Source organism: Miniopterus natalensis, chromosome 4 (genome assembly GCF_054644295.1).
Source record: "Miniopterus natalensis isolate mMinNat1 chromosome 4, mMinNat1.hap1, whole genome shotgun sequence".
NCBI lineage: Eukaryota > Metazoa > Chordata > Mammalia > Chiroptera > Miniopteridae > Miniopterus > Miniopterus natalensis.
In genome coordinates, this window is record NC_142084.1 from 65,397,453 (window position 1) to 65,424,553 (window position 27,101).

The window sequence follows — 27,101 nt, forward strand, 5'->3', positions numbered from 1 at the left end:
TAATTGAAATTTGCGTAAAGAGTATAATTAAGTGTTCTCACCAAATAATAATAATAGTAATGTGCGAGCTGATGGATGTGTTAATTTTCACAGTGTGTACATGTACCAAGCAAATCATCACATTCTACATTCAACACTTTATTTTATTTTTTATTTATTTTATTTTTTTAATATATATTGATTTCAAAGAGAGGACAGGAGAGGGAGAGAGAGAGACAGAAACATCAATGATGAGAGAGTCATTGATCTAGCCCACAAACCGGGCATGTGCCCTGACCGGGAATCGAACCCCGATCGCCTGGATCCTAGGTCGACGCTCAACCACTAAGCCACGCCTGGCTGGGCTACATTCAACACTTTAAATGTCTTTCATTTTGTCAATTATACCTCAAAAAAGCTGAAAAAATATAAATGAAAAGTAAAAAAAAAAAAAAAAAAAGAACTTCCTATGCTACTGGTATAGGATTATGTTCCTCTCATACTTGTGGTAAATTGATTTAAAAGCCACTTAATAATTTATGTACTTGGCCATAGAAAAACAGTTCTCCTAGTAGAAATTTTCAGATCGAACCCTCAGACCTTAATCCAAAAGAACTAAAACTCAACAACCAAAAAAAAAGCAACAACAATACCAAAATCCCCTTTACTTAGAAATTAAGAAGCACCCTTACAAATAACTCCTGAATCAAAGAATGCATGAAATACAGCTAAAATATACTCAGAGAAAAGTTTATACCCCAAGCACTTCTATCATTAGGAAAGTATAGAACTAAAGATAAATTAACTAAATATTTAACGTAAGGAAACAGGGGAGCAATAAAAAGAAATAATGAGAAGGGAATTAATAATGATACAATCTGAAATGTATTAAATAGAGGGCAAAAAGATAATGTAAAGTCAAAATGAAACATAAAGCTGGTTCTTCAGAAGACTGATGTAATAAATAAAACCCTGCAATCCCAATGGAGAAAATGCAGCATTAAGATGAACAATCAGAATAGAAAATGAAGATAAAAGTCTGAATACAGAAGCTATTTTTAAAATGATGAGAAGACATCATATACAGCTAGGTGATAATAAAATCGAATGCCACGTGTTCTCTTCAATAAGTTCTTATATATAAATTAACAAAACTGATTCAAGAAGAGGTAGAAACTCAAGAGTAAGGCGGGGCCACCATATGTAAGTAGAGATTCTCAGTCAATATTCTGGTGTTCCAGGACGGACGGACGGGTGGACGGATGAATGACTGGGTGGATGGATGAGTGGGTGGATGGATGGACGGATGGACGGATGGATGATAGATAGATAGATGGATAAACCAAAGGATGGATGGGTCGGCAGTTATTTCTACTGCGGGTACCAGTGTGTAATGACCAAACTCCCTTTACCTTGCAGCATAAAGAGACCCACGATGTCCACCATCACTCTGGACATAGCCAACAAGGAAATTTCATGTGTGGACCTCAAGCCACTGGTGTGTCCTAAATTTGTGCTGTCCCATATTCTTTGTTATTAGTGTTAAGAATAATGGCAGCAGGCCTCGGTTGACTTTTCCCTAAGGAACTGGCCAGGCCTACATTCAGGATATGGAAATGCAAGATCCTTTCCCCAGGGCCGGGTAACTGCCCCTCCTCCAAATCATCTCCCAGGACTGAGACTCCTGCCTCACCATCCTCACCCCTTGCTGACTCGGGTAACAGCACTTGGTGCTCCTAAGAGAAAAAAAAAAGTTGGTTCTGAATTGGTTGGTTTGCAATGGAGGACTGTGTTCTCGGGGAAATGTTGCCCTCTTTGTGAATTAGGCAGCCCAGGGAGGGGTGGTCCTGTTAGCAAGGCCCCAGGTCCAGAGCCTCAAGATTGCAAAAATAAGAAAATACAGTTACCACAATGGGTGAGGACACTAAGAAGGTGGCCCTGAGAAGCCGGACGCCCTCCTTGGGATGGCCTGTCTTCCTCCCCGAGGTTTGTTCCTGGCCAACATGGTCCTCAAGGGAGGTTGGGTGCTGGGTGCTATCCATTGGATGCCTGTTTGAGCTACAGTCCACAGCCACCTCTGAACAAACCAGAGACAAGACTGTTTTGTTTGTGAGGAGACACCTACATCCCATCTCAGACCCCACAAGCCTGGTGGAAGATGGCCACCGAGTGGTCAGGCAGCCCCGCACTGCTGACAGATCTGGCATCCACCCCAGATTTAGGACAGAGAGAGAGAGAGACCCCCCTGAAAGAGGGAGGAGAAGCTAGGAGGGTGGGGCTCACCCTGGGGAAAGAAGGTGGGGAGAGGCATGGGCATGCTCCATAGAGCCATGCAGGGTTCTCCATCCTGAGGGCTTTTATCTGAGGTCTCGGGAGGCTCTCAATAGAATATTCATCAGCTTTCCCTTTGTGTCTCCTCGGGGTCTTGGTCTCCAGTGATTGGTCGGGGTCAGGGGAGGCGGTCATTAGTCATTGTAGCTGGTCCCGGTGTCAGCCAAGGTGGTGGTGTGCCTGATTTTGCTGTTTCCCGGGCCCTGGATCTGAAAGACAGCTGAGGCCTAGATGTCATCTCCAGGGGTTAATGCTTAAGGGAGTGGTGTAAGCACTTGGAGTTCTGCCTGCTCCTAGGCACCTGGGCTCTCGGCCCTGTGACCCTCTGCACCTGGCCCGTAGTGTCTGCTCTGCTCAGAGGGAGGCTGCATTCCTGACTTTGTCTGAATCCTGTTAGCAATTCCCAGCTACTCCAGCAAAGCATCCCTGAGGGCAGAGGAAGGGAGGGACCGTCCTGGAGAGGGCTTGGAGAGTGGGAGCAGTCTGAAAGCGGACTTAGGACATTATGCTCAGTGAAATAGGCCAGACACAGAAGGACAAATACTGTGTGACTCCACTCATAGGAGGTCCCAAGAGGAGTCAGATCCATAGAGACAGAAATTAGATGGTGGGAGCCAGGGGCTGGGGCAGGGGATGGAAAATTTAATGGGGGCAGAGTTTTTAGTTTGGGAAGATGAGAACGTTCTGTAGATGGATGGTGATGATGGTTGCACAGCATTGAGAATGTACTTAATTTCATCGAATTGTATATACTTAAAAATGTTTAAGATGCTATTATATTGTCTATTTACCACAATTTTTAAAGAAATCGATGCAAATCTTGCATTCTGTTCTACCATAAGTCCATGTTTGTCTTAATAGAAGGCTGCTTTTCCAAATAACAGTCTCCTTGTCCTGTGGGTTTAGACTCCCTTGTAGATCTCTGAGGGTGCCACCATATCCCAGTTTGAGAAGCATGTCCCTAAGGCTGTCCGGCTAACCCCAAATTGCTCTCTTTCTCCCTTCTGTCTGATCATTGTAGTCCCTCCCTCCCTCCCTCCCTCCCTCCCTCCCTCCCTCCCTCCCTCCCTCCCTCCCTCCCTCCCTCCCTCCCTCCCTCCCTCCCTTCCCTTTCGCTCTGTATGCCAAGCATTGTGCTGGGTTTATAAATTGAGTTCTGGTCTCTGTGAAATCACTAAGGTAGGTCAGCAGTGGGGGGACCTCAGCTGTGCTCCAGTGCTCGGCAGGCACCTAGGGCCTGAGCTATGTGGGGCTGGTCACAGCCAGTGAGTCTCGGGTGCCTGGGTCACCTCTTCAGGATCTAGGTGCATGGTTTGCAGTCCCCCCTGGGTGCCAGTGTGTCCGGACTGGATCTTCAGTGTAGCTGGGCTATTGGTGGCCCTCACTAACCCTGTTGGCACCTTGTCTCTCTCTTTCTCCAGACGGCACTCGTTTCAGTTGGTTGTGACCTGAAGAAAAAGATTGTCGTTCAGAAGTAAGTGTGTTGATGATATTGGGGTGGGTGAAGGGATGGGGCGAGTTTGGTCGCCATCGCTTCCCAATTACTGAAGTTGGGTGATGCTATCCTGTGTTTGGTTTCTGTTCGCCATTTCCATAATAAACAAGTCAGGACTTTATACTATTAGGTTAAGTTTGAGTTTCTTGTGCAGTGGCCCTCCCTCTGTCACTGACTTGGCCATATTCACATTGTTCACATTGTTCGCATTGTTCGCATTTCTTCCCTCCTTCTGAATCATTTCGCTCATCCTATTTCTCCCTTTCAATCCCTTAATTCCTCATTTTGATTAAAATCATGCTAGCTTTTTTGCTTTAATTGCTTGCTGAATAATTTGGTAACCTTGCCTTCAGCATCCATCATTACCCCAGAGAATGAAGCCATGAGAATCCAAGAAAAAAACAGTTTTAAGATTGGCTAAATTACCAGCCTTTTGCCCTTCAGGCAGGGTCTGGGTAGAGAGGGAGCCCTAATTTGTAGCACTGCCAAACCTTGTGGTGTAAATACTCCCACAGTGCCAAGGTCAGGCTGCCATGGGACTCCCGAATCCTGCAACTTCACAGTCGGCTCCAGGACCCAGCAGGAGTGACTTTAGCGTTCCCTGCACAAGGCAACCACACACAGGTTATGCTTTAACGGGACTTTTTCCCGAAAAATGGAAACAGCTTTTTGAATCAATAAATTATGTATTTAGAACATAGGTGCAGGAAAGGTTGCTAACACAACATTTAAAAACTTTTGCCATAGAGAGTGGGAAGATATTTGCCACATATGTAACCAACAGAGGACTTGTATCCAGAATTTATAAAGAATTCCTACAAATCAATTTAAAAAGTGAGAGAGAGAAAGACCTGGCCAGGTAGCTCAGCTGGTTAGAGCGTTGTCACCATATGCCAAGATTTTGGGTTTGATTCCTGGTCAGGGCACATTCAAGAATCAACCAATTGCCCTAGCCGGTTTGGCTCACTGGTTAGAGTTCGGCTTGCGGACTAAAGCGTTCCGGGTTCGATTGCAGACAAAGGCATGAACCTCAGTTGCAGGCTCGATCCCGGCCCAGGTCGGGGCATGTGTGGGAAGTAACCAATCGATGTGTCTCTCTTACATTGATGTTTCTCTCTCTCTCCCTTCTACGATCTAAAAATCAATAAAAGAGAGAGAGGGAGAGAGAGAAATGAACCAACCAAATGGGCAAAGGCACTTCCAAAAAAGAAAAGAAAAAAAAGGCTGATAAATACGTGACAGGTGCTGAAAAGGTGGCCAACCTCGCTTCTCGAGGAAATGACAATGAAAATTAGTCCGAGGGCCTCATTTCCCCCGCAGGCGGGACTAGCGAAGCCTGGCCAGCGGGGCCCCTGCGGCAGCCTCGGGAGCCCGGGGAACTGCTGGTGGGCGGGTACAAGGTTCTGCTGCTTTGGAAAGCAGGCCGTCAAATCTGCACTTCCAGTCGTGCACGTTTGCACTGGCGTAGCTTCCAGAATGTCCTCGGCAGCATTCCTCTTCCTCCTCTTCTTCAGTCCTCACCCAAGGATATGCTTATTGATTTTGGAGAGAAGGGAAGGGAGAGAGAGAGAGAAACATCGATTGGCTGCCTTGCCTTCTGTACGTGCCCGGACCCCGGATCAAACCTGCAACCCTTTGGTATAAGGGACAGCGCTCCGAACAGCTGGGCCACACCGGCCAGGGCTGCAGCATTATTCTTTTTCTTTTAATTGATTGATTTAGAGAGAGAACGAGAGAGAGATTGATTGATCTGTTTCACTTATTTATGCATTCATTGGTTGATTCTTGTATGTGCCTGACCGGGGAGCAAACCCCCAACCTTGGCATAGGCATCCTGCGCTCTAACTAACTGAGCTACCCAGCCAGGGCCTGCAGCAAGATTCTTGATAGTCCCAGCTGGAAGCCGCCAACGCAGATGTCCATTGGCTGGAGGATGGATAGACCAGGTACAAGGTTTTGATACCATGGGCTACCATGGCAATGAAAACGAATGAGGCAGAATTAGCTGGATGGATCATAAAAAACTTGGAGGTGGAATGAGAGACTCAAGACAACACAAATAGCATAGTCTAGTCTTAAGAAGCCAAAGTCAGGCAAAAATCAACCAAATAGCTTAAGGATGCATGCCCAGGCGTCAGAGCACACAGAAGAGCAAGGAAATGATAGTTTCCAAAGTCAGGACGCCCGGCGTCGCGATCCTGGCCTCCAACACTTGGCATCAGGGCTCCTCGGAGAAAGGTCGAGTTCTCGGCTGGGCAGGGAAGGTGCAAGATAAACCTAGAGCCTCTCGGAGAACCAGGAGGTAAGAAAGGGCTTGAATATCAAACCAATGGGCCACACATGTCAAAGGGAAGAGTTCTTGTTGCTTCAGTCCTGCGTGGGGTCAGCCGCTTCTCACCGCCTTTTGTTGCCTGCAGAGAAATATCAGCCTGTTCCAAAGGCATCCTTGACGCTGTGGCCCTTGAGGATAATTACACCTACATCATCGAGAAGTGAGCCAAAGATTTTCCTTCACCCCTCCCTCCTGTGACTACCCCCCCACCTCACAGAGCCTCGCCAGCCTGCTGCCGGCTCATGGAGCCCGGCCGCCTGCTCGCCTGAGCTAGCAGAGTTGGCCAGACACCATGAGCTAAGGCAGGAGGGGGTGGCAAGCCAAGGTGAACCTCTGTGCAGTGCACTGGTCCCTCACGCCACCAAATGGGCACAGGATGGGGCTCGGCCCTTCTTGGCACTGAGCAAGGGGAGCCCCTCCCCTGCTGGCCCTGTGGGAAGATATGAGCTTGGATACAAGCCAAAAGTTGGTGAGCTGTCCAGGGCCACAGCTGACACCGAAACTGGCGCTATTGGGCTTGCTGACCTGCAGAATCAGGCCTCATGGGGGCACAAAGGAGTGTGTGAGTTAGGGGTCTCCATGGAAAGAGAGACAGGATGTGTGTGTCTGAGAGAGAGACAGAGACAGAGGGACAGACAGCAAGAGGTGAGACAGAGAAACAGAGAGAAAGGGAGAGTAAAAGAGAGAGAGACAAACAATGAGACAGAAAGACAAGAACAGAGAGAGAGAGATCGTACAATTTTTCTGTTAAGGCCTTCAACTGCACCTACATTAGGGAGAGCATGCTACTCAAAGTCCACTGATTTAAATGTTAATTTCATCCCCAAAAAACACCCTCACGGAAACATCAGAATAATCTCTGACCGTACATCCAGTGGCACAATCAAGTGGACCCATAAAGTTAACCATCCCAGGGATCCCAGGGTCATTTCGACCATAGCTCTGAACCCCCACCTCAGACATCCCTCCCCTGGAAGCAGCTGAGCCTGGGAGGTGTGGGGGTAGGTTGGACGTTGGGGCTGCCTGGTGGGACCTCACCCCCTGCCCCCTCTCTGCTTAGGGAAGCCTACGACCCCAACTTCCAGGGGCAGAGGGCCACCGAGGACCTGGTGGTGCACTACCCTTATGAGAAGCTGGGCTGTCCCCTCCTCGTCTACTACGACGACCCATGGAAGCCTGTGGTGGAACTGTAAGCTCCCCGTGAGGCTGGTGGGGTGGCAGCAGGGCTATGTTCCCTGCTCCCCAGTTCCCATCCTGGCCTTTCAAGTCCCCTGATTGCCCTTGGATAATGCTCACTGTTCCCCACAGCCCTCTCCACCCCATCTCTTCACACCCCAGGACCTCTCCAGCCCCACCGGCCCTTTGCCCATGCTGTGCCATCTCCCTGCAACGCCATTCTTCCTTTTCCCTCCTTAGCTCTTGGCTCAGACAGTCCCTCCCTTGCCCAGTGTCTTAGTTCTGGTGGCCATGACAACATACCAGGCACTGGGGGCCTTAAACAACAGACATGATCGTGTCACAGCCCTGGAGGTCCAAAGTCTAAGACCAAGGAGTCACAGGGCTGGTTTCCCACCAGGCTCCCTCTGTGGCCTGCTCCTTCCTGTGTCCTCATATGGCGGAGAGCCAGTGAGCTCTGGAGTCTCCTCTTCCTATGAGATCAGGGCCCACCTCCGAATATATTCACACTGGGGGCTAGGGCTCCCAACATCAGAATTTGAGGGGACACATTTCAGTGTCATTTCTACATTTTTGTGGGTGATTGATGATCCCAGTGGGGTCACTTCAGCACAGGCCTTTAGGGGGCTGGAACCACAGCCCCCTTGACCCCATTGTAGCCCCAGACCAGCGCTGCCCAGAAGTTTCTGCAGTGGTGGAAGCTTCCATAATTCTGGGCCACCCAATGGGACACCAAGAGCTCCAAGGTTCTAATGAGCACTGGAAATGTGACCTGAGGAGCTAGCTTTCCATTTTATTTAATGGGAATTAATTTAAATGAGCACATATGGACCAGTGGCTCAGCTCAGTGCCTGCATATCATCTGACCTCATGGTTGTTGACTGACTGAAAGGTGGCAGGAAGGGCTTCCATCTGTAAACATTAGGTTCATTAGAACATCCACATCTTAGTTCGGCCTCAAATCCATGCCCAGGTAAAATCGTGGGCCAGATACACAGGACTGAGTCCATGATCTAGTTACTAGCCCCCTAATTCAGAGCTGCCATGTGGGGGATGTGTGTTGAGCTGGGGTGAGGGCCAGGAACGTGTCCTGTCAGAAAGGGGTGTGAGCTCCACGCTGGCAGGAGCAGCAGAACACAGTGGTTTAGAACAACCCTAATCACCAGCTCTAAACATACACCTTCTGCAGGTTTGCAGGTGCTCATCAGAAAAATATCAGAGGACTGGTGTGAAGGGTGTTATTTATTGGTTTACTTGGTTATTAATTTAGCGATTTCTTTCCAAATTACATTATTTGGTTATAGGACATCACATCAGTTTCTCCCTGTCTCTGCTCATTTGTTTCCTTCTCAGAGATGCCTTTTGTGTCTGTCCCATGGACAATACCAGTGCCAGCTGCCCCTCCACCTCTTCCCCCTGTTCTGTCCCTACCTGCCTCTGCTGCGTGTCCACGTGTTGGCCGTCCATGAAGTGTCAGCCAGGATGGGGTGGGGTGGGGACCACCCCCAGAATGGTCTCCTAGTACATCAGGGCTGCCATGTCCCCCTGGGCCAGCCCCCCACAGCCACTTCTGTGTGTGTGCGTCCTAGGTGGTGGGAAGGAAATTTCCAGGAGGTTATCGAGGTAGAGGCAGAGTACGTCTTGCTAGAGATAAACGGGCTGTTCACATACACATACTCCCTGACTGCGGGCACCGCGGGCTGCAAGTCCCAGCCGCAGAACTGGACCACTGTCATGGAGACTGTTGGCAAAAAGGAGCCCTTCGTCTGGCACCGAAAGGTAGTACTTACTCTTTGATTATTTCCAAAACAGGTCACCAGTCAGATGGTGACAAGGGATCACACCCAATTGGGGGTTATCTCAGTCCATTTGGCCTGCTATCACAGAACACCAGAGACTGGGAGGCTGATAAACAACAGACATTTATTTCTCCCCATCCTGGAGGCTTGAAGTCCAAGATCAAGATGCTGGCAGATCTGGTGTCTGAGAGTCTGACTCTTCTCACTGTGTCCTCACATGGCCAAAGGGGTGAGGGAGCTCTCTGGAGTCCCTTTTATAAGGGCACATCTTTATGATCTAATCACCTCTCAAAGTCCCCACCTCCTAGTACCATCCCTTTGGGGGTTACGTTTTAACATATGAATTTGGGGGACACAGGGGACGCACCAATATTTAGCCCTCAGCAGGGGTGTCAGGGGAGGGGAGCACACTGGCACTGTGAGCTGTGGGCCACACCTGTTCCTCCTTTGGGAATCTCTCAAAGGCCATTGCCAAATGTTCAGAGCTGTGGGCATTGCTGATAGTGTCCTAGAACCACCCAAACGCCCATTACTAAGGAGCTGATTAAACTCACCATCTGCTCTGCTCAGCGAGCATTTCTATCACGCGTATCGGTTTGTACACAACAGACACATAAGGGCACCATGTCAGTAAAAAGAAGAAATCACATTTAGTCTTCTTGGGATGCACGTTAATAATTTCCATCAACTGAGCCCCTCAACACCAAAAGCGCCAACACTATGCAGTGAGGCAACACCACCAACGGGCTCCCTGCACCCAAGCCCATTCCTGTCTGCAGATTCTTGCCTCCTTTTTTTTTTTAAATCCTCACCCAAGAATATGGTTGGATTTTTTTCATTGATTTTTTTTTTTTTTTTTTAGAGAGAAGAAGGGTGAGAGAGAGGGAAACATTGATGTGAGAGAGAAACACCCATCGGTTGCCTTCCCTACCCACCCCACTGGGGATCAAATCCACGAGCTAGGCATGTGCCCTGATCGGGAATTGAACCTGCAACCTTTTGGTGCACCGGACAATGCTCCAGCCACCTCGGCGACCCGGCCAGGGCTTGGCTGATCAAATCCCCTTTTTTTACATCCCCTTCTGTTGTGTGCGTTCGGTCATCTGTTTTGTTGGTGACTTTGGCTTTACTTGTGCTTTTTTAACCGATGTGAAATTCACATAACACACCGTTTTAAAGCATACAACTAACTTCTGCAACTTGTACATTCACAACGCTGCGCAAACACTGGGAAGGTGGAGGGAGGAGTGAAGCCTGAGCCGGGTCCACAGCCGCCTCCACAGGGATCAGGACCTGGCTCGCCCAATGGGCATGGGGTCCTGACCTGAACCATGGGTGCTTGGTGAGCAAGTGGGACCGTGCTTATGTTGGAGGATGCCTGTGGTGCTGGCATGGCTTTCCCCAGCCTCCAGGACCAGTGGCATACCCCTGTCCTCCTCCCCAGAACTACGTGAGCTGCCACGATGCCAACAGTGACACTCCCTTGAAATGGCCAAAGGCCCCGTATCAGATCTTGGGAGGCCCAACTGAAAACAAGGTCATTTTCGACCAAAGGAATGGAATCTATATCTTTTACATTTCTATCGTGGATCCATACTACAGGTGAGTAAAGAGGCAGGGCGTGGGGCGGTGCAGGGAGGGGGGTGGGGAACCACCCTGTGCCCGGGGCCTCTTGGAACAGCTGGGCATGTCATACATGTGTGGGGCACCTACTTTCCCTCCATGGGGACCAGAGTCACTCTCTCATGCCATGTCTGGTGGTATGAAGGAGCCAACTCAGAAATATTCAGGGATTCTGCAAGCCAGTTGCCTTGAAATCGGCCATGGTGGGATTATTTACACCAGGGGAATCAGCACACACTACCAACTAGACCTCCCCCACCCCCACCCCAGAGCTGATTAAAACTTACCACCCATGAGGGCTGAGAAGCTCCTAAGTCATATCCAGTGTGCTTGTCTAGATCATCAGTGTCTCACACTAGGAGGGGAAGTATGTGGAGCCATCTCTCCCCCATCACCTATCTCCTCAAGAGAGGTACAAACTCCATCCCCAAAAGCACGTGGAGACCTTGCCTTCCCTAGAGGCCTCAGACCCTGGACCAGACGGACTAGCTCTGAGATGGCCCTGGGCGAAAGGCACAGGGGTGGGGACATCCAGAGGAGAGAGGGGACTACCTGTGAGACTTGTTACCTTCTCTTCCTTCACCCTGCTTCCAGTAGAGTCCTCAGTGAGTTCTCCCATCCCCCAGGTCCCTTCTGGGACTTCCTTCCTGCCCATCCTGCTACACTTCTGCTGGCTGCCAGCCTCAGGGATGCCTGTGGCTGTAGTCCTGCCCTCTCTGTTTCCACGCTGTGATGGAACCTGGGCATGGAGCAGGGGAGCTTTGTCCCCAGAGGAGGGGACCCCAGGAGTGTTGGGGGAAATATGACTACTGCCAAAATACACAAGAGGAAGGCAGACTCAGAATAGATAAAAGTTGAAGTGGATATAAATGGAACTTGGTGTCCTGGGTCACAAGCCCAGGGCCCTGATCTCAGTTTCAGCGTGTTTTCTGGGTAAAGGTGAGGCCCCTGAAGAGAGTGCCCCATGACCTCTCCCCACACACCCTTGCAGCTACTGTCGCCTGTACACCACCTTCAGCGTCTACGTGCACGGGGCCTTCCCACTGATCACCCCCTGGGAGGAGGTCATCACCTTCCTGCTCATGGTGTTCATCCTGTTGTCCTTATGGCTGGCCTACATGATCCCCAAACTGCTACACACAGAACTGGGCCACAGGGTCAGAGGATTCTGGGTCAGTCTGTGCAAAAGGTGTAGAAAATCTTGTGCATGTTTCCGACACAAGTAATGAGCGTGCACTGGAGAGGCTGAGTTGTCATAAAATAAAGTGTATGCAAAACAAGCAGGTGGAGTGAGCATCAATCATGGGTGGTGGTCTCCTGATGCCTGCTTTCACTTCTCTGCCTCCCTCAATATGTTGGTGTCAGAGTCCCTCTGAATGACAGCACCTCCATCAGCTGTAACAGTCATAGGGGGGCGGCCCAAGCGCTAATCAATAGGAGTGGGTGAAACAGACCAGCATAGAGACACAGTGAAGTGACAGGAAGGCCTCCAAAAAGTGTAAGACAGCGACGTGTTGCTAGAAAAGGTAAGACCCAGGGAAAAGTGGTGTAGTGTGTAGAAGACAGATTGATGAAATTCTGTATCTGTGTTTATAAACTCTAACACATGCACAAACATATACATGCATGCTTGGTATGTACATGAATAAAAATTTGGAAGCATGTATTTTACTATATGTTATTTATACACGCACATAGTGTTTACATGCTTATACATGTGTGTATACACATGCATATATGTAGGCACATGTGTACATATATACACGTGTGTAGGTAATAGTTACACATGCATATAACATGTATACACATGTAGTACACACACAAGTATATGCCTGTGTGTAGATAGGTAAACATGCATGTTTACCGTATGCATTCTGTATTGTGGATGTGTATATACCTATAGGTAATATAAATACATATATACGTGTATATGTGTAAACAACACACATGTACACGAGTGCATTATAAAGTGGTGTACATGTGTATACATGCCTGCACACATATAACACACGTACATGTGTGTTCGTGTCTGTGTGCACATGTGCACTCACACGTGTGTAGACGCACACGTGTGTATGCGCACATGCACATGCATGTGGCGTGTGCATGTATGTGGGTGTATACACATGTGTGCATGTGTAAGCATGTGTATACATATACAGGGTGGGGCAAAAGTAGGTTTATAGTTATTTGTATGGAAAATAATACAATTAATAAATAATACAGATCAGTAACTCTCATCATTGATGTTTCTATCTCTCTCCTTCCTTTTCTCTCTCTGAAATCAATATATTTTTTAAAAATAAATAATACAAGAATAAACTGTGTTTTGTGTACTCACAACTGTAAACCTACTTTTGCCCCACCCTGTATACATACAATGTGTATGTATATTCTTTCCATCCATCCATCCGTGGGAGGTCACCACTTCATCATAAATCCAGGTGGCATAGAGCCACGATCTCATCCTAAATGGAAACTTGGGTGGTCCCATGACTTTTCCTGATTACTCTTAGGTTAAAACATATATTTCATGGTCATCTAAAACTGCCCAATGCTTTCTCAATCCAGTCACTGAAACCTCCAAGTGCCAAATGCAATGCAGTGACGAGTTACCCTGCCTTCCCAGGCTGAGCTGGATGGCCCCCTCACCTCTGTAGCCTCTCTGGAAGAGATGTATTAGGCTGTCAGGTGACACTAGCTTCCTGTCCCTTGATCTGTGGTCATCTTCAGAAAAATAAGCTCATCCTCTTACATCCACCACCTCCTTTACCAGGGCCTTCCCTTCATTAAGGACACTTGATTTTCATTTCAAAATACCCCAAATGTTACTTCAGGGCTTAGAAGGAAGCCAAGGCAAGTGGGTTCCTGACTTCTCTAGGCCCATGTCCAGTGCAGAACAGATATGGGACAGACAGGTGGGGACAAATGTAAATGATGCTGGTACAGCCTATGAAACAGGATTGGGATGGAGGGACCAGTGCCTAGGTGGCATAGCTGTCTCTATCTCGCTGAGCTTTGGAATAAGGGTTCAGGGACATGAGCCATGCAGGCCCATGGCACCACACACTTGTGGCATGGTGCTGGGCACTTGAGAGGTACCAGGTTTCAGCTCCCCATTCTGCCCTTCCTGCACCCTGCCATCTTCTAATTCTAGAAAGCGTCAGACTGCCACTACCCAGCCCAGGGCCTCTGTAGGGTTAGGGGAGCAGGTTGGGGGGCAGGCCGCCATCTCCCTTTGCTTCCTGATTCCTTGTATGTTATCTGGGAAAACAAGTCGGTCCCTTCAGGCTCCCCTTGAACATTTCAGAGAAGGGTGTGGCTGGAAGCTGCCCCTGGGCCCTCTGGAAAGATTGAGGAGAGCCCGGACCAGATAAGGGGAAGAGCAGCTCCATGGGCCCGAGGAGGAGAAGACAGGGTGGAAAGGAGCAGGTGTGAGAAATGGACACCCAAACTCCGGGCTCTCCTGTGCCTGCCACTTGGGATACAGAACCCATGCATGGGGCCCAATGGGGGAACCTGGGGTCTAAGGCTTAGCTGGATGCCCTTCCTGGGACATACTTGCCCACCCTGGTCTCTGGCTGTCACCCGGGGTTTCAGGTGCACTCTGCTGGTCCCCATCACGGGTGGGCCCATTTTGGGTCACCTGTGTGCCAAGTGGGCACCACCTCCCACCTCCCTGACCCCCACCCTACCAAGTGCCTTTACCTCTATCCAGCACCTGTCCCCACTTGTGTCTAGTTGAATCAGCATGGGGTCCTTCCCATGCACCATGCAACCCCTCCTGCTTCTCACCCACCCTTAGCAGCAAACCCCTCAAGGCTCCCCTCTCCCTCCACCAATTATGGCCTCAAGGGGACAGAAAGGGAACTGGGGGCCACCCTGTTTGCTGTGTACCCCTCCAGGCAAGTTCCTGCCCATCTCTGGGAAGCCTTGACTTTTCCACCAAACATGGAGATGAAGAATCCTTATAGTGCAGGAGTCTGGGTGACAAAAGCCCTGCTTCCTTGCGGGCTAATTTTCCAGGGAGGGATTTAGAATCCCAAGTCGAGGGCTCCTTGGCTCAGTCTGGAATCCTGGCACCCAGCAAGCGCTGGGGTCCTGCAGGGCCTCCTCACATGGGTTAGGGCCCACTGGACAATGGAGCAGATGAGACAACAGCCCTCTGCATCCGCCCCTGGCCTACTGCCCTCCATTGCCACTGAGCAGACATTGGGCTGAGAGATCAAATCCGCTTTAATGGGGGGTGACTCCCAGGTCCTGCCTGGGTCCCGGGGGACAGGGCGCTGGCCAGGCCCATGGCCTGCTTACTCTTGCCTCCTTGTCTCCCCTTTTTGGTGGCTGAGGCACTGGACTTTCTCTTGCTGGGGGCCTCGGCCCGAAGTGCAGGGGCTGCAGTGGTGATGGCGGAGGGCCCTGGACAGGGTGGCGGCTCCTCGTCGAGCGCCTTGAAGTTAAAAAAGTAGTCCACGTTGGACACGGTGTCCAGGATCTCAGGCACACTGTAGTCGAAGGACAGCAACTCGTCCGGCAGATGCAGTGAGCGGATGTCACTGGAGGAGTCATCCCCACCGCCCCCGCTGTCAGGCAGGGCTGGCCCAGGGGCCTTGCGCAGGGAACCCTCAGGCTCAGTGCCCCCTGGCAGGCAGTCGAAGAGCTTCATGGCGTCTTCCAATAGCACTTTCTCAGGCAGCACAAAGGTCTTGGCAGCCTCAGGGGACCTGGTCTCACCCGTCTCCAACGGGCCTGCCTCTGCCTGGGCCGCCTTGGGGTCCCCAGGGCCTGGTGGGTATAGCAGACCAGGTCCGGTACCACTGCCCTGCAGCTCCTTAGCAGGAAAGCCTAGGGGCTCCCCAGGTGTGTGGAACTGGCTCAGGCGACCCTTGAGGTGGCCATAGGCCCCAGCGGGCAGTGCAGCCTCAGCAGGCAGTGTGATAACAACAGGGGGCAGCTTGTTTTCCTTGGAGGGCAGCGGTGATGGCAGGGGCACCAGGCCTTCTTTGAGCAGGGGTGGGGGCAACTCCACAAAGGTGGAGGCCCCCCCATCCCCCATGAAGCCCAGGGCCTCTGGCCCGGGCCCCTCAGGGGGGAAGTAGGGCATAAGGTACTGGGGGCCCCCAGGCACTGGCTGGAAATGGGGGTATGGCGGGGGTGGCACCGGGGCCTTGAGGTAGTGCTGGGGCTCTAGGAGGTAGGTGCTTGGTGAGGTGGGGCCCCCAGCTGGCACCCCACCACCCGCTGCTGCCAGCTTGTACAGGGACGACTGGCTGAAGTCAGTGGTGGCCCACTCGATTCGGTAAATGCGGGGGTCAAAGAAGCAGCCGCAGGGTGCCATCTGGAAACCTGTGGGCCCAGGAGGGGCAGCCCTGAGAGGACAGGGCTACAACCCGCCTGCCTGGGGGAGGCAGTGTGAGATGGTGGGGGTCCTAAACCCTGGGGGCCTGTGGACATAAGCCTGGCTTTGGGGGACCTGTCAAAGGTAAGAGTGACAGACCTTGTCTTCAGGGTCTCATATAAATGGGGCACATAGTCCTTGGTCTGAGAGCCCTTTTGGGAAACAGGGACAGGAACCTTGCCTTCGGGTAGCCACGAAGGGACAGGATGGAGGCAAGACGGCCCTGCCTACTCCAACCCACTCCCAGGGTGCAATCAAGGGTTGGGAGGGGGCCAGTACCTGCTGGAGGGGCCGGAAACACCTCTTTCTCCAGGTTTGGGGGGTGATACAGGTTGGAGGAACCTATGAACAAAGGCAGGCTGGTGGGTGGGGTACTGAAGCTGGTGGGCAGAGCCCAGGTCTACCACCCCATCAAACTCCATCCCTCCCCTCCCCTGCCGCCACTCCCTGACTCATACCCACAGTGGGAAGAGGCTCTGTGCAGGCAGGAGTGGGCTGGCTGCCTGGCCCCTCAGTGCCATCCAGGCCCCGGGGGCTGAAACCTTCTTGGGGAGCTGCAGGAGTGTAGAAGGGTTTGCGGTGCTGCATGAGGAGGCAGGGGCCCAGCCTGGGCAGGCCAGGAGGGTGGCAGGTGGGAGCACAGGGAGCCCACCCAGAGAACAGGCTCAGAAGTCATGCGGAGTTCTGTTTGCCTGGTTACTCTGGGCAGCAGGTTCCAGCCTGTGGCCCGCCCACTGGTGAGGATTCCGGGTATTGGAGGTGGGGGAGGGTGGGCAGGGACAGAAGGGGAAACCAAGGCAGCCAGAGATATGTGTCACAAAGTGTGGGGCAAATCCTGGGCCTAGTATATTACCTTCTGCCTTTACCAGCAATGCCCATCTAATAGTTCTGAGGCCCCTTCCTCCAGGCAGCCCATCCTGATCCACACCCCCACAGGCCAAGGCCCACTCCCCTTCACCGCCCCCCCAGAAGCCTCAGTGGCTTCTTTGTGGTCAAGGCCTCTCTGGGCACCAGCAGTGGCCAGCACAGTGCTGCGCCCATGGGGGTAGCCGGGAGACTTTGGTGAATGAGGGAGGGAGGAGGAAGGGAACTGCCCGGGACAGAGACAGGCAGGTGTCCAGAGAAAGCTCCCAGGAGTGGGAAGGGGCAGCCTCAGGGTCACAGAAAGGCCTGAGTTTTAAAGTATAGTTTATTGTCTTCTCATACACTATGGGGACCCTCTGATGCTCCCTCCCCCCCCTGAAGCTACTTGTATGCATTGGCTTTGTGTTTTGGCACGAAGACGAAATTGGGCGGCACAGGTCCCAGCAGCATCTCACTGTGAGGAGGGCAGGCGGAGTACAGGGTCAGGCCTAGGGCCCGGGCCACCCCCACCCCAGGACGCCCCCACCCCCACTCCTTGGTTCCCAGGCACCTAATGTGAATCCAGTCAGCTGCCTTCTGGCTGGCCATGAGCGTCTCCAGGTAGTCTCGGCCCAGGTAGTAGGGGGGCCGTTCATTGATCCTCTGTGGGAGCCGCTCCAGCAGACCCACGGGCACATACCTGCAGGCAGGTGGGGACAGGGTTGGGCCAGGCTGGCCTGACCACCAACACAGCCACTCTAGTTGTTCCACGCCCACCTGCACAGGAAGGAGAGCCATTCGAGGAGGAAGCGGCGGGTCTTCTCCACACCCTGTGTGTCCGAGCCCCAGTGCTCCAGGCCATAGTTGGTGAAGTCCCGCAGGATGTCCAGGCGCTCAGACGACGAAATGTCCCAGTGTCGCTGCTCCTTGATCTCCGTGAATAGCCATGGCTTTAGCAGGGCACCACTGTGGGGCAGGGAGTGGTCAGAGGCCCCCAAACCCATAGTCCCTGTCCCTCCAGCTGTTCAGACTCTACAGGTGTCCTCAAAGCCTTCAAAGCCCAAGAGTTCCAACCCACAAGCCCAAGCCCACAGCTGCAGAAATTTCCAGTCCTTCCTGCCCCTGCCAGCTGCAGCCCCACCATCTCTCTGCACAGACAGAAACACTTGCTAGGGACAAACGGAACAGTAAGTGAAGCAGTAAGGCGGGGCACCATGACAAAACTAACAAGGCTCAGACACACCCTCACATGAGCCTTAGGGGCAGCTCCAGATAACTGTAGCGCCCCAAGCACTGGGCACACTTACCGAGCAATCATGACTCCAGCGACACCAGTCTGCATGGCGCAGTTAGCATCCTCATACGATAAGATGTCCCCGTTTCCTGAGGCACAGAGACAGGGGCCTCAGGGAGCTGTGTACAGGCAGGAAAGTCAGCTCTTGGGAAGTTCTTGCCAGCCCAGCAGCCCCCATTGGGGCAGAGAGGGGTCTCAAGTGGGGGGTGAGTTTGAGTGTTGTGGCCTTTGATGACAGGGCGTATAGGTCTGACTGAGTGGCAGGGGACCCACCAAATAGTGGCATGGGGCTGGCCTCCGTCACACACTGCTTGATGTACTGCCAGTCGGCCAGCTTGGTGTAGCGCTGCTCACGAGAGCGGCCATGGAGCTAGAAGAGAAGCGGCCACATGGGGAGGGAGGGAAGGTCCAGGAAAATGGAACATCAGACAGAAAGAAAGAGAGAGAGACCCAGACCAACCCAGGCTGAGACAGAGAGAGAGAGAGAGAGAAAGAGACAGACAAAGACAGAGATGGAGGAAGAGCCAAGATGAAGAGGAAAGTGGGAAAGAGAGAGACCATTAGAAAGGGACACTGGAGTGCCCCCCAGGCCTGATACTTGCTGCACCCTGAGACCCACCGTGACCAAGGCTGCCCCCCAGTCCCGCAGCTTAGGCAGCAGCCGGTGTGCCAAGTTCACACGCTCCTGAACACCTGTGCGAATCTTCACCGTCAGTGGCACGTCCAGCACCTGCGGAAATGGATGTGGTCAGCAGGGCCCAGAGTCGGGTGGGGAAAAGATAGGGACATCTCGGGGCATACCTGGTTCATGCCACAAACAATCTGCTGGAACTTGGCCGAGCGGTTCATGAGGGCGCAGCCTCCACCCTGGGAGAGACGGGCGGCTGGAGCAAAGGGGGGAAAGACCCAAGCTGGGTCCAACATGCCTCACTGCCCTTGCTGTGCAAATGGGAAAACTGAGGCACAGGGGCCCCTATAGGTTCCCAGTGACTCCAGCAGGAGCAAAGCTGGGTCCCAAGCCTCTGTCCCATCCACACTCTGCCTGCTCCGAGGAGCCAAGGCTGAATGGTCGCTACCTTCTTGTACACAAGGTCGATGGGACAGCCAACGTTGATATCCACAAAATCCACCTCAATGGTGCGGTTCAGCAGTTCAGCACACTTGGTCATGGTGTCGGGGAAGGCACCCTCCAGCTGTGGCAGGGGGCAGAACAGAAGGGGTGAGGGGCTAGGACCAGTTCAGACTGTTTCTGCCTGGCTCCACCTCAGGCCCATCCCAAGGCCATCAGCCCTTGGAGATGCATCAGGCTGGTGACCCTGGACCATGGCTGAGGTGAGAGAGATCTGGGAGGTGACTGAGGCAGGCCTGGGATCCAAGAGAGCCGACCCTGAACCTTGCTCCAAATCTTAGCAGCTGAAAGCCCTCTCTTTCCTCTCCCTCCCTCCCTCCGGGCAGCACCAACCTGGACACCAAAGATATCCTCACACTGGTGGCGCTTGAGCAGGGCCCACTCGGATGTCTGGCCCTGCAGCAGGTTGGTGCACACAGCCATCTCCCCGCATGTCACGTCAGCCCCAAAGCGCTTACAGATTCGCCGGAAGGGCAGGTTCCCACACTGGGGGCAGTGGGGGACACAAACAAGGGTGTGACAAGCAGGGACCCCAGACACTTGCCCCCACACTCCTAGTGTCCTCAACAGGAATACCTGAGACTGGCAGGCACTAGGCACTGTCAGGGTAATCACACTGATACCACCCAGCCCACTCCACATGGGTCCTACCGTGGTGAGGGGGGCCAAGTATAGTTTCCCACTGATATCAAGCTGGAAGGAAAGAAAACACATGAGGCTCTACCCTCCAACCCGGATTTTGAGGCCTCCCTTCTCCCCACAATCTAGAACATGCTTTGCTTTGCCCCACTGGCCTACTACCCTTTTACCTCTTGATCTCTGCATATGTCAACCAATCCGTCTATGAGAAATGTTTTCTCCATGCTGTCTCCTGGATAGCTTCTAGTCAACCATCAAGACCCCAGTCCCAATGCCCCCTCTTCCATGAAGCCTTTCCCACAGCCTCCCTCTGCCTCAGGCCCGGCTCTCTGGGGCTGGGAGTGTGCGCCTCGCTCTTTCTGTTCCCCACACTGCCAGTATCAACAGGAAGCCTGTGACATACCCGCCTCTTCTCACAAGAGCGCAGCCTGACTGTGTCCTCATCCGTCAGGGGCCCGCAGGTCTGTATGGGGCTGCTGGTAGGGGTACCAATGCAAGGCCCCAAGGGGGCCTGCTGGGCATCACAGTTGTCCTGCCCTGGGGCACTCTCAGTCCCTGGGACCTCAGGGACAGTGGCAGAAGGGGTGGGGCGTGGCAGGTGGCCCTTGCCTAGCTGGCGCAGGACCTGCTCTGCACGCTCAAAGTGGATCTTGCGCTTTCGCAGCTGCTGCTGCAGAGCCTTATCCAAGCCATTGCGGATGGGAGGGGCCGGGACCACCTCCTCCTGCACCAGGTTCTGGCCCTCAGGCCCCAGATGGGCTCCAGCAAAGCGGCAGGTCACACCATAGGGGCACCTGCCATAGGTCTCAAAGAGTACACAGCGGGGGCCCAGGTCAGCTGGCTTGGTCTCCAGGTAGCAGCTCACATCGTGTAGGAAGCGACAGCGATCACCAAAAAAACACTTAGCAGCTGATTCCTGCAGGTAAACAGGAAGGCAATGAGGGAGGACAGGGAGAGGCTGGGGCAGATGGTCTCTGAACCTCAGATCCCTCCCCTCCTGAATGTAAGTCCTTGGGCAAGTCAATAACCTCACTGTACCTCAGTTTCTTTACCTAGGAAATGGGAACAATAATGATATTTACATTACAACATCATGAGGACTGAAAGGGGGACAGAGAGGCTCAGACGGAAGGCTTCTGGGACTTTATGGTAACAATGACACTAACCTGCACCAGTGAGGGACAGAGCCTGTTCTTGTCATAGTGGGTGGGTTTTATGTGAGGCCGGCCCTTATTCTGACCCCGAACTCTCTTCTGAGCCTGAGGCTGCTTGAGGTGCTCTGCTGCCTCCTCGGTGGGAACCTCTCCCGGCTGTCCATCCTCCAGTCGGATCCGCTTGGCCTCAGGCTCGGCCAGGTCACAGCCATAATGGTTTCCTCCTCTGGTTTCCTGGTTGGTCTTCTCCTGCCCTCCAGCTTCCAGGAATTCATGGAACTGCTCCTTGGTGGTGAGGTATCTGCCAGAAGAGGAGGAAAAAGGAGCGCTTGTTGAGGGAGTCCCTCCCCTCAGTTCCACCCAATGAACACTGGGGAAAGGGACTGAGAACACTAGCCTCTGCTTCCATGCTTCCGCTGATGGGGAGCTCACTACTTGAACGGGACATTTGCCAGCCTGGGAGAACCTCACGGCCACAGGAACGGCCTATTTTGTCTCTGGGTCCCCACTGTACGGCGTGCTAAGCCAAATTACAGGCATCAGGCATGACCTTCCCTTGAAAAGTTAGGCGTAAAGGAAACTACATATACCAGCATGCCTTACAACGGGGACCACAGCCGCCACACTTCCCAACACACCTTTCAGCCGTACAAGCCCCAGCCTGCCCCACACAAGGCCGAAGTAACTGCAGCCGTCTGGAGGCGCACGTGCGCTATTACCGACATACGCTGGAACTACGGTCCCCAGCTTGCTTTGCGGCCCTCGCCTCAAACCCCGCCCACGCTAGCACGCCCCATGGAGTCCTTAGTGTGTGACAGCTCCTAACGTGCAACTACCTTAGGTACCGCCGCTGAGGAACAGCTCATACTGAAGAAGCCTGCGAGCTTCCCGCCCCGGGCTGCCCATCTCCCGGCATGCACCGCTCGAGCCTCCCTACGGGTGCCGAGAAGGTCCTGTCAGGTTTTTTCTCTATCCCTGCGACTCACCGAGGTTTAATGGGCGCCACTCCCCGTTCCAGCGCGCCGGCCCCTAAGTCGCCACCGCTACCACTCTCTGCTGGGGCCTCCGCCGCACCCTCCGCCATCGGCCCCCTTCACGCCGGCTTTGGTGAAGCGGGGAGGCCTTCCGGGTCGCGCATGTGCCCCGTCCGCTGGAGCTGTGGAAGTGCGCATGCCTGAGTCGCTCCTAGTGACGCCATTACACGCACGTCGACGTAACGGGGTCGCAGCCTGTGTGGGGTGGGGCGTGGGGTCTGGTTTACTACTGAGCCGGCTGTGAGAGAACGCTGGGAACGTTCAGTGATCCTCCAGGGGCGCGCAAACCGCCCTCCCACGGACCGCAGTCGGCCCACAGAAATGTTTTGTTTTCCTGCTGGGTCTTTTTTTTTAATGTTTTTGGTGGAGGGAACAAGCAGCCAGTGCAAAGGCCCTGAGGTCGGGCCGCGCCTGGGTATTGAAAAAACAGCGAGCCCTCTGTGGCTGGAACCGAGTGAGCCAGGTGGACATAGGGGGGAGGTGAGGGCAGGCAGGGGTCGTGCTGGGCCTTGTGGCCTGGTGGGAGGACTTGGGCTTTTACCCCGAGGTAAGTGGGAGGGCTGTCAGCCAAGGAGGGCAGAATCCAGCCACTATTTGTGACAGTCCCCTCTGTGCCCTGTTGTGCCCCGCCTAAAGATCCCTGTTTCTGGAAGAGGCTTGATGCAGCACAGAGATCTCAGGGCTCTGGGCTCAGCCTGCAAGGTTTGAATCCTAGCCTTTACACTTACCAGCTGGAAACTTTGTTGTTTAATTTCCCTGTGCCTCCATCTCCTCATCAGAAAAACGGGGCTGATAAAAATACCTCTTTTAGAAGGTAAGAATTTAATAAATAACAATCAGTAAATATTAACAACTACTGTTATTACTTTATTACTGTTATTTGCCCAGAATTGTGTGAACCCAGTGCCAGTGGAACAACCAATCCCTTCGGTTCCCTTGCATTTCACTGCCAAACTCAGCAGAGCTTTCCCAGGGAAGGAACCTGATGCGGGGACTGTGCTCCTTGCATAACGGAAGGGGAAACCGAAAGATGGAGGGAAAGGATTTGCCTGTGGCCACAACGGCCTCGGGCTCGGAACTAGCTTTTCCAAGACCTAGGACGAAATGGAAGTGGGCGGGGGAGTAGTTTGTCTTCCATCACTGGCCTAGGCTGCCCTCTGTAGGACAATCTGGGAATAAAACAGTGGAATCTAAAACTGGAAGAAACTTAGGCACTTTGGAAGACTTCTTGCCTAGCACCTCTTACCCACCTCCAGGGACAGAAGAGCTCACTCCTTCCCAAGGGACCCATCCCATTGCCATCTGAGGTTCTACCAGTAGTCTCCCCCTGTGATCCCACAGGCACCCACAACCAGTCTGGAGAGAGAATTGAGACAGGTGTGGGGAAATTGAGGCCCATAGGGTGAGACTTCAAGAATATGGCCTCCCCTCTCTGGGCCTCAGCCTCCAAGGAGAGCTTTCCCAGTGCTCCATGGCTCTGCCCTAAGATGGCCTGTCCACTCTGTATAGGGCCAGGAAAGCTTCCTGTAGGAGGGGGGCTGTGGACTAGCCATTGATAACCATGGTATTGATATTAATGGCATAATATCGCTCATTATTTATTATATTATTTAAAAGTATAATATTAGCCCGGCCGGGCGTGGCTCAGCGGTAGAGCATCGACTTAGGATCCAGGTGATCGGGGTTCGATTCCTGGTTAGGGCACATGCCCGGGTTGTGGGCTCGATCAATGATTCTCTCATCATTGATGTTTCTGTCTCTCTCTCTCCCTCTCCTTTCCTCTCTCTGAAATCAATAAAGATATATATATTTTTAAAAGTATAATATTAATTTTTTACCAGTAGCTAAACCATTATTGAGTGTTTACTGTGTGTCCTTTTCATGCATTAACTCACTTATTCTCTCTGTGACTGTGAGTGAAAGTAACAGGAAGTCATCCCACCTCTACCTGAATCCACAGGCTGCAGTGGTTCCATGCCCAGGGACTGCCACACTGTCCTGAGCCAGAATCCAGGGCATCAGCCTCCCCTCCTGCCTCTTTACCCACAGCTTCCTGCCCATTTTCCTTATAGAGTCTCTCTCTCGTCAGTTTCCTCTCCTATTACTCAGCCTTCAGGGCCTCAATGTCCCCAACAGCCCATCCTCCCACAGCTTGCTCTTTTCTTTTTTCTTTTTAGTTTTTATGTATCGATCTTAGATGAGAGAGAGACATCAATTTGTTGTTCCACTTATTTATGCATTCATTGGTTGCTGCTTGTATGTTCCCTGACCAGGTATCCAACCCTCAACCTTGGCATATTGGAATGACACCAACTGAGCTACCCAGCCAGAGCCCACAGCTCTTTCTAAAACATATCTGACCATACCCCCCCTTCCCCCACTCCTAAGCCTTCCCTTGTTGCCTACTGTCCCAGCCCTGGACCACGGCCCCCAAGTTCCTACATGACCCAGCCTCTGCTTCCTTCCCCAGCTTCATCCCTTATTACCTCCTCACTCCCTAAACTCAATCACCAAGTTCATTTCAGACTTCCCATGAGCCAGTCTTACCTCCTAGTCTTTGTATATGCTCTTCCCTCTTCAAGGACATCTATTCCCTGCTCCTAGTCACCTTGCTCATTACACTCACATTTTAGTTCTCACCTCCTTTTCCTCTGGAAGCCTCTCTGATGGCCCCCTGCTCAGGGGGGGCCAGTGTCCCTTATAGGCTCTGCAGCTGCCTGAGTGCCCCCTATCACCATTCTGATTATCCTGGAAGCTACCTGGCCACACACCCATCTTCCCCAATGGACTGTGAGCGCAGGGAGTGTGGGAGTTGGGTCTACCTCGGTCACTGTGTCCCTGGCACCCAGCTCAGGGCCTGGTACACAGTAGGTGCTCAATGAACACTTCCTGAGTGAATACATCTTATCATGACTGGGGAAACAGACACAGAGCGGGTAGGACCTACTCTAGGGGTCCCACCTTCACTGAGCTTGTGGGAGGGAGCTGAAACCTTCCTAGGTGTCACCTTGGAGAATGTGGGGACAGTGAGGAAGGTGTTCCCCCACCCTGAACCAGGCCTGGGTTATTCTCCAAAGCAAGAAGGAGGCAGGTGGGGAGACAGGCACCCAGCTAGGGGTAGAGCAGGGCCTTGGAAAAGCAGCTGACGCTCCTCTCAGTCACTAACTCTCTCTGCCTGTCTCTTTTTCCTTCCTGATTCTCTCCCAGTTTTTTTTGTTCTCTTGTATTGTGTATTCCTCTGTCTCTTTCTTATCTTGCTCTGCATTTCTCTTTCCCTCTATATTTGTCTCATCTCTCTTCACACTTCTCTGTTGTGTATCTCTGTCTCTCTGCATCTATCTCTCTCTGCCTTTTCCCACTCTCCCCATCCCTCTCCTCTGTCTCCCCCTTGCCTTCTCTCAGTCCCTCGTGTCCCTTTCTGCCAGGCTGGATGGGGTTGCCAGAGCGAGGCAGGTGTGGCTGGGCTTGGTGCCCACCTCTGCTGGGGCCGCCCCAGATTTGTGGCTGCGCCTTCCTTATCTGGGGCTGCAGCTGCCCCTTATCTTCTGGCTTCAGGACATGAGACCAGGATTAGGGCAGCCCAGGGCCAAGGACATGAGACAGCAGGGCAGGCAGGTGACTGAGAGTCGGATGCCAGGGTGGATGTGCTGCAGGGCTGCTGAACCTCAGCGGCTAGGGCTGCTGGGGGTGGGGGGGGAGGACGATGTTGGTGTATACACATTTACAGCTGTGACTGCTGAGTATGAATGACTTTGGGGGTTTTCTGCATGTTTGTCTATGAGCATGTTTATGTGTCTGTGTGTGTCTATTGTATGTGTGTGACAGTGCACACATTTGTGGCTTTTGTGTTTGTGAGTGTGTCATGGTATATACATATTTGCAGCAGTCACTGCTGAGTATGAGTTACTTTGAGGTGTGTCTGTGTGTCTGTTGTATGTCTCTGTGTGTGTGACCGCGTGTACACATTTCTGACTTTTGAAGGGGAAGGTCTGTGCCTCTGTGAGCCTAGGAAGCTTCTCACTCCAGCCCTGCTCTGCAGGTACCCTCACAGACTCGGGCTCAATCCCCCACCCAGCTCCCTCTGGCCACCCTGATGGCTTTCCCACCTTGGTGACCTGGAGCCTCCAGGGACAGGACCTGTGACCTGTGGCTGTAAATGGCCATGTGGGAACAGCTACCATCCCTGCTTTTCCCATCCTCGCCTGGAACCAGCCAACTCCTTCTTGCCTCCCACAAGCCTCAAAGGCCTTATCCTGGCTGAGCTCAGCTGGCTTCTCCTCTGGCCCCTGGGACCCATGCTCTGACCCCAGCTGGGTGTGCATGTCCAGCTCTGTCCCCTGTCAGTGCGCTGAGGCCTTTTGTATGTCTAGCTCAGCCCACTCTCAGCCTATCTAGCTCAGGGTGAGGATGACTTTGTCACATCAAGAGCCCTGAAGCCTAGTTTTGGGAAGCCTCTTGCAAAGTGACACTACCCACCGCTGAGGGCCTGTGCTGGGCACAAAACAAACCTGGTCATCAGCACATTGGGGGATGAGGCAATGCTTAGTGTGTGGAGATGGTCAATGCTCTGGCTGGGGACAGCTGGAGGGACAGAGGACATAGAGGGCGCTGGGCCACTCCCCCCCCTTGGGTTGATCCCTGGGGGTCCTGAGGTGTAGTACTGGGCTTTAGGGGCCTGGACCAGCTCCTGATGCTAAGATGGAAACTTCTCCACCAGCCAAGTCCGAGTCTTGGCCAGCGGCCACCAGACTCCCACAACCTCCGTCTGGGCCTCCACCCTTGAACAGATCATTCCCCTTGGGAGCAGTGACTGCCCAGGGAGGGAAGGGGGCCAGCTTTGGGGGACAGGGGTGGAGGAGAGTCTGGGGGCAGTTGTAT

The 27,101-nt window shown here is 52.8% G+C and overlaps 3 protein-coding genes across 3 annotated transcripts in view; 1 reads left to right on the forward strand and 2 right to left on the reverse strand.

Annotated features, from left to right (window-relative positions):
• CATSPERD (catsper channel auxiliary subunit delta) overlaps nucleotides 1-11,961 on the forward strand; it is a 38,716-nt gene extending 26,755 nt beyond the window's left edge. Inside the window, exons 16-22 of the mRNA XM_016197894.2 lie at nucleotides 1,399-1,477; nucleotides 3,732-3,784; nucleotides 6,223-6,297; nucleotides 7,198-7,326; nucleotides 8,903-9,092; nucleotides 10,557-10,714; nucleotides 11,727-11,961. Coding sequence (XP_016053380.2) covers nucleotides 1,399-1,477; nucleotides 3,732-3,784; nucleotides 6,223-6,297; nucleotides 7,198-7,326; nucleotides 8,903-9,092; nucleotides 10,557-10,714; nucleotides 11,727-11,961 — 919 coding nt within the window. The remainder of the gene's footprint in view (nucleotides 1-1,398; nucleotides 1,478-3,731; nucleotides 3,785-6,222; nucleotides 6,298-7,197; nucleotides 7,327-8,902; nucleotides 9,093-10,556; nucleotides 10,715-11,726) is intronic.
• Nucleotides 11,962-14,971: 3,010 nt separating this feature from the next.
• On the reverse strand, nucleotides 14,972-17,198 carry PRR22 (proline rich 22). The gene is given in 4 exon segments (XM_016197980.2): nucleotides 14,972-15,010; nucleotides 15,012-16,078; nucleotides 16,410-16,472; nucleotides 16,589-17,198. Coding segments are annotated over 4 exon segments (1,299 nt in total). The 5' UTR covers nucleotides 16,719-17,198.
• Nucleotides 17,199-17,301: 103 nt separating this feature from the next.
• On the reverse strand, nucleotides 17,302-22,335 carry DUS3L (dihydrouridine synthase 3 like). The gene is made up of 13 exons (XM_016197981.2): nucleotides 22,176-22,335; nucleotides 21,202-21,490; nucleotides 20,439-20,951; nucleotides 20,048-20,089; nucleotides 19,730-19,882; nucleotides 19,344-19,460; nucleotides 19,069-19,134; nucleotides 18,887-18,997; nucleotides 18,541-18,637; nucleotides 18,281-18,356; nucleotides 17,751-17,939; nucleotides 17,545-17,673; nucleotides 17,302-17,448 (listed from the first exon to the last, which is right to left on the reverse strand). The coding sequence occupies exons 1-13, from the start codon at nucleotides 22,271-22,273 to the stop codon at nucleotides 17,376-17,378; spliced, it is 1,953 nt and encodes a 650-aa protein (XP_016053467.2). The 5' UTR covers nucleotides 22,274-22,335; the 3' UTR covers nucleotides 17,302-17,375.
• Between the last annotated feature and the right edge of the window lie 4,766 nt (nucleotides 22,336-27,101).